Raw genomic sequence first — 12059 nt, forward strand, 5'->3', positions numbered from 1 at the left:
CTTTCTACCCAAAAAGGAAACTTCTACCTCAAAAAGAAATTTCAAACAAATAATACTATAGGAAGAATTCCATGGAAAAGTCTACTTTCTTCCTCTCTTTTTCCCACCCCACTCTGAATTCAGCAAACAAATGATGCGTAAAGAGTATCAACCAATATTGCCAATCTTGTTCTTTCCATTTTCCGAATTATAGGTACAAGTGGCTTGTCTCAATCTTTCCGTATGAAATCACTGTATTCCCCTCCAAAAAGAGAAAAGAAAGGATCGTAATGACTCCACAACCATTCAAAACATAAGGATTTGAAGGGTGACGGAGTAGTCAATATGAACTTTTTATTTTGGCAGAAAACATTGACATCTACATTACATAAATTCAAAAACCAATTCGTATTTTACCAAACATTTCAACAGAAAAGTCAGCCACAAAGTTAAGAGTTCCCTTGAAATATTACTTAAGAGCTAATAGCATCAAAAGAGTTCTTCAGCTAAATAACATCTGATATCACTGGATCCAAGTGGAAGTCCAAGGAGGAGTTCAGATTTTTGAACGTCAATATGAACTCACAGCACCCACGTACGGAAAGTAGGTAAAAAGTCCCAGACGACTGGTAAGAAACGAACAATATGCAAGAGAAACAGAATCAACCTCAAGCCCCCAACCATTAAGGACATAATCAATCACCAAAACCCAATTTCAAAATTCAAATAAACAGATACAATACACGAGTTAGGGTGGGATTGGGGGAAGGGAAGTTAGGGCTCTACTGGTTACAATTCTCCCTTACAAATCCTTGATCACTCTCAACAGCTAATTGTCGGAACAGAATTGCAGCAACTCCATATTTTCTGGTCTGCACCTGAATTATGTTATTTTTTGGATGAACCGAAACCTCCGAATCCCATCATAGCAGCAACATCAGGGTCTCCTTCCTCAATTTCTTCCCCTGCTGCCTTCTCTTTCTGGTCATACAAAAAACATAGTAATTAAATAGTATCCATGAGAAACCATGCAGAACAAGAATTTTTTTTTCTTTTGTGGGGTGGGGAAGGGGTGGGAAGTTATTTTTTGCACTATCATGTCCCACAGAGGGTAAGATTACAATAAGCTAATCAAGAAGGGCCGAGAATTCCAAGTCCCAATCCACCAACTATGACTGTCCAGGCTAAATTCTCCTTTTCCCCCAAGTTATACAGTTGAACCAAGATAATCCACATTTCTTACCTTTTTCTCTTTCTTCCTTTCTCGTCGTTGTCGCTTCCTTTCCTCCTCTTCTTGTTGCTGTTTCAGGATCCTTTCATCTAGATCTGAAGCCCAAATATAAACTGATTAATTATCTCTCATATGGGTCCGAATTCAATGAGATGGCAGGATGACTTTCACCTATTGCATTAGTGTCTGTCGGTCTGAATTCACACCCTACAAGTAATCTAGGGTGTTGAATCCATAATGAGCCAAATTCATGGCCAAGAAATAAGCTCTATAAAGTTCAGGGGCATAAAACAAAATTAGGTCACAATAAGATAACATTTTTTCTTTTCAGGTCCTACCTTGCTCTGTAAAGCTTCCTGCAACTTTGCGCTTCTTGAGTATTTCAAACCGATTTTGGACCTGCACCATCAAAAGCATCAAATATGATCTAAAACTTAAGTCCTTATTGCATTAGTTACATAAGAAACAAAACCAAGCCGAAGGAACATCAATAACATGGACAGTGAAGATATCAACTTTTCATCAATAATATCTACACTGTTTACATCACGTGTTTCACATCTACCTTGTTTTCTACTAAAGTCTAAGCTCAAGCCAATACTGCAAAGCAAATGTATTCTCTACCGGGCAATAACCATCATCATAATAACATATCTCACAGGCTGACAATTGGTTTACCTACTTCAGCTCTTGCCCAAAGATACTTCTTGTCACCAATCAAATTGATACTTCAAAAACAATTCTGACGCACCACTTGAAAGGATGTATAAAGAATTGTTGAATGAGCTGATAAATCTGCAAGGATCTCCATAATTTATAGGCTAGCAAACATGTTTCGTATACATGGAACAAATGACGCTTCTTTTGGAAGGTAAATGGTTTCTTAAGAGGTTAAAACTTAAGTGGAGTGATGATTTCACTGGGAAGGGCAGTTTTGAAAAGATCCCTTTGAAGGCATGGTTTGGGTCAACCTCTAGTTGGGTTAAGAGTGTTGTTCAATCCAAATATTGGACAAAGCTGATGCTTGGATTGAGAGACCTCAGAATAGTGTCTTCAATGAGAAGTTGCAAAGATACAGTTCTAGGGTTCGGGCAGATCAGACTGCAGCCAACTTTCAATAGTTTTGTTAGGAGGGCATGGGGAGTATGTGACCAGAATATGTGGAGTTCTGATGGCTGGTCGTGATGTAATTCCAAACTACAGGACTAGAAACTTAAAGATGATTTGGGCTTGAGATGATAGGATATTTGGATACTTGGATGAGACAAGGCGGATTGAAGGCCAGCATTTGCAGGTTGTGGTTTGAATATATGATGATAAGCTGGATGGATTGGATTGTATGTATTTCTTCTCAAGAAACAGCTTGCTTGTGTTGTTCTACAGGATTAGGAGAGAAAATAACAGATTCACAGTAACCTCACTATAGTTGCAGTACTTTAAGGGCAGCTGCTTGATTGAGTTTGAAACTTGAATTAGAACCTTACTGATGGAGGAAATCTTCAACTTGGTGAAAGGGGGATCTTGATTAGAACCTCCAGCCCTCTCAAGACAAGGAGTTGATTGGATATTACACATTGATCCCACCATGATTTAGATTTTACTCACTAAACTAGAATTCTCACACAAGGAGAAAGAAGCAACTGCTTTCTTAAGCATTTTCATTGACAAAAATTTGTATTCAATAATAGAACCCAATACTTAGAAGGAGAGGCCTAATCCAATCCTTAACCTATTAGGTAACTTATATTGACTAGGAAACTAAAATAGAGTCAAAATTAAGTCCTCATCACAATCTAATAATTAGTCATGCTAACTTAAATTGAAAAATAAGAACTGGAATTGATATTTTATTCATCCAAATAAAAAAATAGATTGCACCGAACTTAAATAATCCACCAGGTTCAACCAGTTCAATCTTAAGAATAAAAATAAACCGAGTCTAGAAGCTAAAAATAAATACTCAACCTAATTACCCTTATTTTGGGTCTTTGAAAATGGCCTATTACATGGGAAACCCTTTGGATTGAAGACCAACGATATAGAAAAGCTTGAAGTGACTCTACTTGCATTATCATGCAAGACATTTTCAGATTAAATATCAACATACCTGTTCAAGAGATGCTCGTTCTACCCGCATTGACATACCCAAAGCTCTTTGATCTATAAAGATAACAATCAAACATTAATGTAGAACATGTAAGAAGTTTCAGAGAGTACATGGAACCTAATCCAGGAAAGGAACTCACGCTTCTTTCCATTAATGTGGTCCAAGTAGTTTGCAGAATCCTTAACCACACATTCACAAACAGCACAATAGTATCCAGCCTGCAATAGAAGTAAATTTCATCACGGACGGCTGAAATAAAAAAGAGGATTAAGCTTAAATCATGAAATACGATTGAGTATCATTTTCATCAGCAAAGGTAGGTATACACATGCACCATGCACACACAAACAGAAATGTAAAAGAGGATTAAGCTTAAATCATGAAATATGATTGCACATCATTTTCATTAGAAAAGGTAGGTATATGCTGGCACCAAAAACACACACACACAAACAAGAGAGACAGAAAGATATTCAAATAATAAGGGGTATTAGAAAACAAGGACATAAAGATACAGACTGGAAAAGAATAAAGAAGTGACATGCCCAAAGTGTACAAAAGACCAGACAAAAACAGGATCACAAGGGTAGTAATCACCCATAGTAAATTGATGTCCTAGATCTCACACCCACCAGTAGGCTTATCTTCTAGACTGGCCACCAACCTAAGAGCCAAGCGAAATTCAAATACCAGGATTTTCCTTCCTCTTCAATCCAAGTAATCTTTGAAATGAATACTTTCTGGAACTTTCCCTATTTTTGGTAGTTTTTTCTTAGGAGCATTCACAATTTTTGCCGTAAAAAATGAGATTCCCTGTTAATTTTAACTTGAAGACTGTACCATCTCACGTTCTAACTTCCAAATAAAAAACTGAGATCGAATCCAAACGCAAGGTTGCAACATAATTCAATACTTGGATAAGCAATCATAGCTAAATAGTTGTAAGTTGTAACTAATACTAGAAATGAACTCCATTAAGCCCAAGAATGTGGTACAAAAACTGAATTGACATGTATCTCGATTCATAAACTTGGAAGGTTGAGACCGAACGGATGAAATCACCATAACATCACCTCCAATATTTATCTCAGAATCACAACAATCAACTTCTAAAAGGGAGTGAAAAATGTCAAGGAATGCTGGTTCAGCGGAGCTGGTTAGGTCCATCCTCCAACCCTCCTGTATCCATTGGTGCAATATTTATGAACTCCCCAAATCCACAATCAAAGCAATTGAATCCCTCCCTTGTGCTGTCCAGAAAGGAAAAGAATGTTCCACATTAATGCATTCTAAAAGCTGGTCTACCATTTGCCGCCCCGAACGTGAAGGAGGCATTTGAATCTGTAGGATCCGTGTTTCCAACAAGACTAGTATTGCTCCAAACTCATTTGAAGAGTCTCAATGAAGCACTTCAGTTAGGTTAACTGGCTCTATTCCTACCTCCTTAAAAGACTCTTTGGACTGCTCACTAGCCTGCAGATACCTCTTGGATCTGGCACAAAATTCTCCTTGTTAAGCCCACCTTGATAGTGATTGCTAATGAAAATGCATTTCCCTCTGGCTTGGCCCTTAGCATCCCTCATGTGTGTTGTTCAACTGGGGCCCACTCTTGACTAACCTTTAGCATGCCTAAACATGCTCCTCTCCTCCATTTTTATGGACAGCAGTTCCCCCCCCCCCCTTTTTCTCCTTTCCCCTTGCTTCTCCCAACTCCAGGCCTCACCCCACCCTCAAAAAACAAAAGGTTACTCTTCTGTTTGGTTAAAAAATTCCAGTACCATGATGATTGGGTGGCATTGGAACCAACTCGAGTGGTATTGGAATTAGATGCATTTATGTTGGTGAATCTTTAGGCTCCACTTTGAGTCATCGAATTGGGCTGGTTGCTCATGGACCTCCTTCAGCTATGCAACACTTGGTTTTTGGCCTCAATGGACTGGCCAGGTCCAAGTCATTGTTGTTGATGGGCCATTGAAGGAATTGTTGTTGGCACAATACGCAACTGGGACTGGGACTTTGCGGACAAAAAAAATTGAAACAATCTGGGTCAAGGTTTTCCCTTGAACCCCAAACCTTCCAGGTTTACCTCTTTAGTTTAGTTAGATTGAAGGCTTCCATTCAGCTTGTGCATTGCCATATTGGGATCCAACCCAGGCATTTCGAGATTGCTTTATTGTAGCACAATTTCCCGCTGCTTTGTCATTGCCCAGTCCAGAAGGTTGGGAAGTTCTTGGTCCAGGAGGTATCGACATCTCTCGCATACCTCCCACTGGAACTTCTGACCAACAACGAGGCTCCTCTCACAAATATCCAAACCCTTTCCAAGGAGGGAGTTTACTTTACCCAACTCCCCTGTTTGATAAAAAGGCACAAACCCTCAAAGCCCTTCAGAAAGAAAGAATAAAAAAGTGTCAGGTTGGCTGCGGGAATCGACGGTGAGGAAGCAGGCTGATGCAGCCGGTTACTGGGAGCCTTCTGCCAAAGTCGTGAGTTCAAACACCTGAATCTCAGCCCTAATCTCGTTGTATAAACTCAACATGAAAGCTTTTCAAAGCCAGCTTTCACCCCCCTCTCCATTGATGGTAGCTAGGGCTTCGAATTCTCCCCTGTATTCAGCCACCAAACCACTTTGCAGAGCCCTATAATGGCTCCTGTGGGTCTTCATTTGCAGCGATCCAGAATGTCTCCTCAACTCCTGCTTCAACTCTATCCACGAAGCAATGGGGTTCTTCATCTCTTGAAAGTATCCACCCAAAGCAGGTCCATCAAAGCAGATGGTTGCTTCTCTCAGCCTCTATTCTGCATTGAGAATCTTGAAAGGCTGAAATACCTCTCCACCCTTGCTGCCCATCTGATAGGGTCCACTACAGTGAAAACTGACATCTCTAACTGCCACAGGAAGAAGTCACAACATCCTCCGTGGTCACCCCATCTCATCTGATCTTTCTGGAATCTTGCTGCAAGTTATCCCCTGTCAATGGTTGAACTCCCCCTGAAGGCCTCTCCTCCGTCACCTCTGCCAATGGTGAGTCCACCTCCAATGCTTTGCCCCACAGCAGATAAGTCCTCAATTCGTTTCTAAACTCCTAGTTGCTTTGGCCCTCCCTCTCAATATGATGGGAAAGGGATCCCAGCTACCTTCCATTCTACTACTAAACATTCCCCAGATCAGATGTGCTTTGACACCAAAGTGTTAGGCCCTAAATGATTTGGCAGTCATCACCCACACACTCACAGCACACAACTCAAAATCACAGAAAAGAACAGTGAACACAGTATAAGCTAGAGTGATAGAATTGCTTCTTCTTCATTAATTTTCAGTAAGTAGGTAAACAATACAGAGCACTACACAGAACAATACACTGCTGCTTTTGTTAACATGAAAAGCACATAAAAAACACAGCAGGCTACAGCATTGACTAACCACACACCCGGCAACCAAAATGTCCCCAGCAAGACCAGCTTGATCCACGCTACAGATTTCAAGCATAACCCCCCTCTCTTCTCTCCAACCGCAACATAACCAAAAACATTCCTAACTACCTGCTACTGTTCCTCCAATCCCCTCCTTCCACCTGAACACACATTTTCCGTCCTACGAATGTATGCAAAGAGTGTGGCAGCTCCCAGTCTTCCTTTGCCACTTGTCCCTGCAAGCTGATCTTGTTCTCCTCCTATTCTTGCACCTATAAACCTGAGATATTAGGGGACTCATGGTGGGAGATCTCGCTCGAGAGCGAGATCTCACCACTCCAAAATAGCGAGATCTCGACCGAGATGGCGAGATCTACCAAAATTTTGGCGTAATCTTGGTGGCCCATCTTGGTGGGTTTTAGGGCCCCGGTTGGGCTGAAATTTGGTATTTAGCCTATTTAAGGCCTTTTGAACACATTGGTGGCCTTAGATTTGTGAGAAAATAACCCTAAGTGTGTTTTCTAAGTCGACCCAATGTGTAAAATCAAAGTGTTGTGAAATGCAAGGTTAGACAACATGTAATGTAGAGATATCAAGTAATTCATGTTATCAACTATAAAGTATCAAATACATTACACATCAAACTATCAAAGAACTTAAATGTCTTCAAAATTTTACAACCATAAGAAGTTTTAGACTTCTAGTAAGTCATAAATCATAATCCATAAGTTCACAATCACAAGAGTATGTGAGTAATAAGATTACAAGACTACAAGACAGCAAGAGTATCACTCAACATTCTGCATCAACTGATTCTGAACGGTGGCCACATATGACTACCAAGTCAACTCATCACTGTAGTATGTCACATATCGGTTTAAATGTCACATTCAATTGGTTTCCATGAAAGCGTAGATAAAAGCTTGTGAATCAACATATATTTATATTAGACTTAAACACCCATTGTAGAACATTCTATTTGAAAAAAATTCAAATTTGGGGGAAAATCTTACCTTTGTTGAAAATCTAGTTGAAATTAGCTTGAATGATGATAATTTGATGTTGTAAATGTCTTAAAGATGTTTAGAAGTTGAATCCCCAACAAATTCCGGCCAAAAATCAAGTTTCGGACAAGTTTTTATGGTTGCAGAGAGAAAAAGGCGAGATATGGTGAGATATGGCAAGATGTGGCGAGATCTCCCATCTCGCAGATCTCGCCTCTCCTCTCGTCTCGCTATCTCAAAATAGCGAGATATCTCGCGAGATCTCCCACCATGTAGGGACTTATCAGAGTCATATCCTAGTTGCTGAAACCTGGTCTAGAGAGTAACTTCCAGATCTCCTTTCCATCATCTTCATCTTCTCCCTCCATCCTTCTTCTTTTTGACTACAGAGTTTATACAAAAACCACAGAGAGGACCCAAACCTAGAAACCATTCATCATTTATCATTCATTTCCAGCAAATCCACCCATCGAGATCCTTCTATATTCGAATACTTTCACCCCACAGCAGCCCTTACACTCAATCCAAGTTAGACGCCTATTCCGCCCATCAAAACCCTAAATTACCGCTGACCCTAGAATTACCCCAAAAACACTAGTTTCAATGATCATACTTCCCACCAGTAGTTGTTGACTTATTGTTCCAATATAGATAGAACCTCCCCAGAGGCTCCCTAACATCAATCAATGCCTTGTCCACACAAGCTAACTCTGATCTTAATTCTCCTACTTTCCCCTAAAAGCTAACCTTAAATCATAGAACAAGAACTTATGTGATCTTGAGAATATATTGCTTTTTCATGAGAAATAGACCAAATAAATAAGGGAACAAAGCAAAACTCCAACTTGGTTAAGATCTAGAACCAAGATATTGGTCTAACCATGAACTAGACCAAACTATGTCATAGAAGACATTCCAACTCGACCTCACAGAGACAGGCCATTTCACGCCTCTTGCTCTGCGGAACGGTAGACTTGTCTGGTTTTCATCATGCAGAAAATATAGATATAGGGTCTAGAGTTGTACCTTTGTACCTTTGAATTAATATATGAGCATTGAACATATGCATTGTATAAACAAACTTGTGTGACATTAATGTATGAGTATATAATATATAAAATTGGGCATTTTAGGCTTTTAGTTCAACGCAGCATTTCCGACTTAAGGTTCGAAATAAAGCTGCTAATCACACTTCATAAATCTGAGGGCACCACTGTTCCAAAGGCCTAAAAGTAGACTGGACAGCAGGTGTCAATCCAAAATGACACCATTTACCCCTTGAGATAGAACACTGACTTCTAAAAAAGAAGATAAAATATCCAGCTGGATCTCCACCCAACTCGCTATTTACTAGGGATGAGATTGCCCTTGAGTTTCAACTTCTTGATCCATGCCTAAAAAAGACCTATTTGTCTCGTTCTGATTTGATATATTGGCAATCACCCTCAATCCTATTGAGGCTACATCACTATCAGGATTAGATTCCAACTTTTCCAAGCTACTTTGGGCCTGCAAAGATTTTACAAGCAATTTAGTTCACTGAACCATAGGTTTCACTTCCAAATGTTACCACAGAGTTGACATCTCTTTCAACAGTGAATGGAATGATTGGTCACTAAATGGAGACTTGACAAAAAATAGTACCATAACCAAATTTTCTAACCTAAACAATAAAGGTGGCCTTGGCATCAGGAATGCTCACTCGGTCACAAAACCATTTTGTGCAATTGTGTATATGCTATAGGAGATATAGACACAGCCTGACAGCTAATGGTGAAAGGTAATACTTTGTAAATTAAAGGAGTTGGTCACCTTATGGGCCTATCCATAGAAGGTTCAGAACCATTAAAAAAAATGCTCAAAATGACTTACCTTTTGTTGTTCTTCCTATATTCTTTTTGCGCAAAATTAAAAAAAATAAAGGAAGGGTCTCACAAGCACAACCGAAGAGGATAATATATCCATTATCAACTAAACATGAAATCAACAAGAATGCAGAAGCAAGTTCTATTGCACAACAAATAAGGGAGGAAAAAAGTACCTGCTGACTTAAAGGCGCTATTGGGGTAACAACCTGCAACAGAAGTTCACAAGTCATAAATTAGAAACTGCCAGTTAAGTTATCTAAATTCGCTAAACATCTGTTTTGCATCAGGAGGGAAACCAAGATAAAATAAATTCAGGCTCCAAAATTGAGAGATTGATTTGGAAAATAAATAAAGAATGACTAAACAGCAGACGCATCCTTGCGAGATGATTAAAGATTCCCAGTACATTTAAAAAGTAAAGAACTTCCACATGAATGAGGGATGCATCATACACAAAAATGAGCATGAAAGGATAGTTCGTGAAGCGCCCAACACACACCATGTCATCAAATATATCAAAAAGAACTTACACTTCAGTTAAATTCAAAGTGCCTCGGAATAGTTAAATCATAGTCAAATGAATAGAATTCATACAGCACTTCTAATCTCTAAAGTTTCAAGAACTGCAATAATGTAACTAAGTCCAAAAACATTATAAGAGAAACTTAAACAGCTATTTCAACCCAAAAAGTACACTAAAGAGAAATGGACAAACCTGGGTTTTCCCCAGGCGAGAATCTAGGTCTACTTCATAATCCCTGTGCTTCAAGGGCTTCCTTTGCACTGGAGGACCTTTTGCTGCAAATGATTTATTAAAATTGAAATGTCAAATAACTCATAAACAGACTGGTATTTACTTCATGTCAAAATTCCATTAACAGAAAAAAATAATAACAACCTGGAAAACAGAGAACTTGTGTGAGAAACATAATTGATTAAAAAAACTTACATTTGGATTTAAACCGTCCCCCCTCCTCCTCCTCCTCCTGAATTAAATGCAAATTCAAAAGAACAGTAGTAAGTCAAAACATACAAGATTAATTCAAAAGCTCCCAACTTAAAATCACTACACCACCATACCTTCTCCTCCCGTTCTCGCGCACGTTCTGCATATTCTTCTCTGTTAAATTTCCTTCTAAACGTATTGTCAACTCCAACGGCCTAAAAGTATGTAACAAAAATAACAACCACATATCAACCATACTATCATACTAAACTAACACAGAAGAAAAAAACACAACCCTTACTGAACTATGTCACGAAACAAAAGCTCACATTATTGCCAGACTGAGCCATCGCCAGAAAATATGCGCCCAAATGCTCTCAAAACTTCAAAGCAGTAGATTAGAATGTCCAGGTGCTGTTGTCGAGGAATCAACAATCATAGCACTGGAGGCATCAAAATAATATATTTGAACTCAAACCCTACAAAATAACTACAAGTTCATTGAATTCAAAACTCTACAAGTACACATACGACTTGATTCACGACTTTGCAGAGAGAACATAAACCAAATAATTAAGTTCTGCAGGAAAATTCAGAAAGGATAAAGGATAAAAGCGATTGTAACGTAAAAACAATAACACCAATGGTGAGGTATGAAAACTTACCGACTACTTGTGATGTCGACAAGAGATGAACCCTAGCCTGGATTTGAATTCGGCACTGTTAAATGGAAGGGTTATGAATGAGTGATAGCAATCTTTTTCCTCGTTCTACTCAATGGATGAAATATGAACAAGCAGAAATTACAGAATCGAAGCTCCGAATGAGACCTGCTTCCCGTTGGAAAGGCAGGGTATGCCTTGTGATTTGAGAAGCACCAAGTCACTATTTAAGGTATTAGAGTTTAAAATATTTTTATCGGATAGAACAACATCCGGGCGTTTGGTCTAGTGGTATGATTCTCGCTTCGGGTGCGAGAGGTCGCGAGTTCGATTCTCGCAACGCCCCTTTCCTGAAATTTTTTTGTCTTCAAATCCAGTTGTGTGATTGTGTGACTTTTTTCCTCTCTACGTCTATGTCTTGGTTTTTTTTTTGCCCCTCCCTTCTAGGCTTCTACGCTCTACATATCAATTACTTTTTTGCCCCTCCGTCCTGCACTCTAACTATCAATCACTTGTGAGCTCTACATATCAATTACTTTTTTGCCCCTCCGTCCTGCACTCTAACTATCAATCACTTGTGAAGGGATTTTATTCAATTTATGAATCAAACCCCGTAAAGGATAAAAATATAACTAACACGCCCTTGTAGCTGGAAAATTACAATTAATTGCAGAGATACGCAACTTAAATATTTTAAAAATGACAAAAAAAAAAAAAATTCTTGAACGAAAAATGCATGGTTGACTTTTTCTTTTTTTTTTTTTTTTGTCTCCCTCTACCGTATGTGATTAGTTCCTCTCCTTATAATAAATCCTTTTAAATTTTGCATGATATGCATCATAAATAGT

General features: G+C 39.0%; 1 protein-coding gene and 1 non-coding gene across 3 annotated transcripts; one reads left to right on the forward strand and one right to left on the reverse strand.

The window, feature by feature from the left end:
• Nucleotides 1-259: 259 nt before the first annotated feature.
• On the reverse strand, nt 260-11396 carry LOC149019546 (C2H2 and C2HC zinc fingers superfamily protein). 2 transcript variants are annotated; one of them, XM_089153538.1, is made up of 11 exons: nt 11215-11396; nt 10879-10992; nt 10684-10764; nt 10553-10586; nt 10319-10401; nt 9777-9809; nt 3457-3535; nt 3318-3370; nt 1549-1609; nt 1223-1305; nt 260-960 (listed from the first exon to the last, which is right to left on the reverse strand). In XM_089153538.1, exons 2-11 carry the CDS (start codon nt 10897-10899, stop codon nt 868-870), a joined length of 621 nt encoding a protein of 206 aa, XP_089009664.1. In that variant the 5' UTR covers nt 10900-10992; nt 11215-11396; the 3' UTR covers nt 260-867. The 2 variants fall into 2 exon arrangements, with proteins under 2 accessions (XP_089009664.1, XP_089009663.1); XM_089153537.1 differs by having other exon boundaries at nt 10553-10589.
• Nucleotides 11397-11485: 89 nt separating this feature from the next.
• Nucleotides 11486-11557, forward strand: TRNAP-CGG (transfer RNA proline (anticodon CGG)). The gene has a single exon. It is a non-coding gene; the product is annotated as a tRNA-Pro (tRNA).
• The last annotated feature ends 502 nt before the right edge of the window (nt 11558-12059 follow it).

The sequence above is a fragment of the Hakea prostrata genome, chromosome 4 (genome assembly GCF_041222555.1).
Source record: "Hakea prostrata isolate BN-2017 chromosome 4, UWA_Hpros_2, whole genome shotgun sequence".
Taxonomy (NCBI): domain Eukaryota; kingdom Viridiplantae; phylum Streptophyta; class Magnoliopsida; order Proteales; family Proteaceae; genus Hakea; species Hakea prostrata.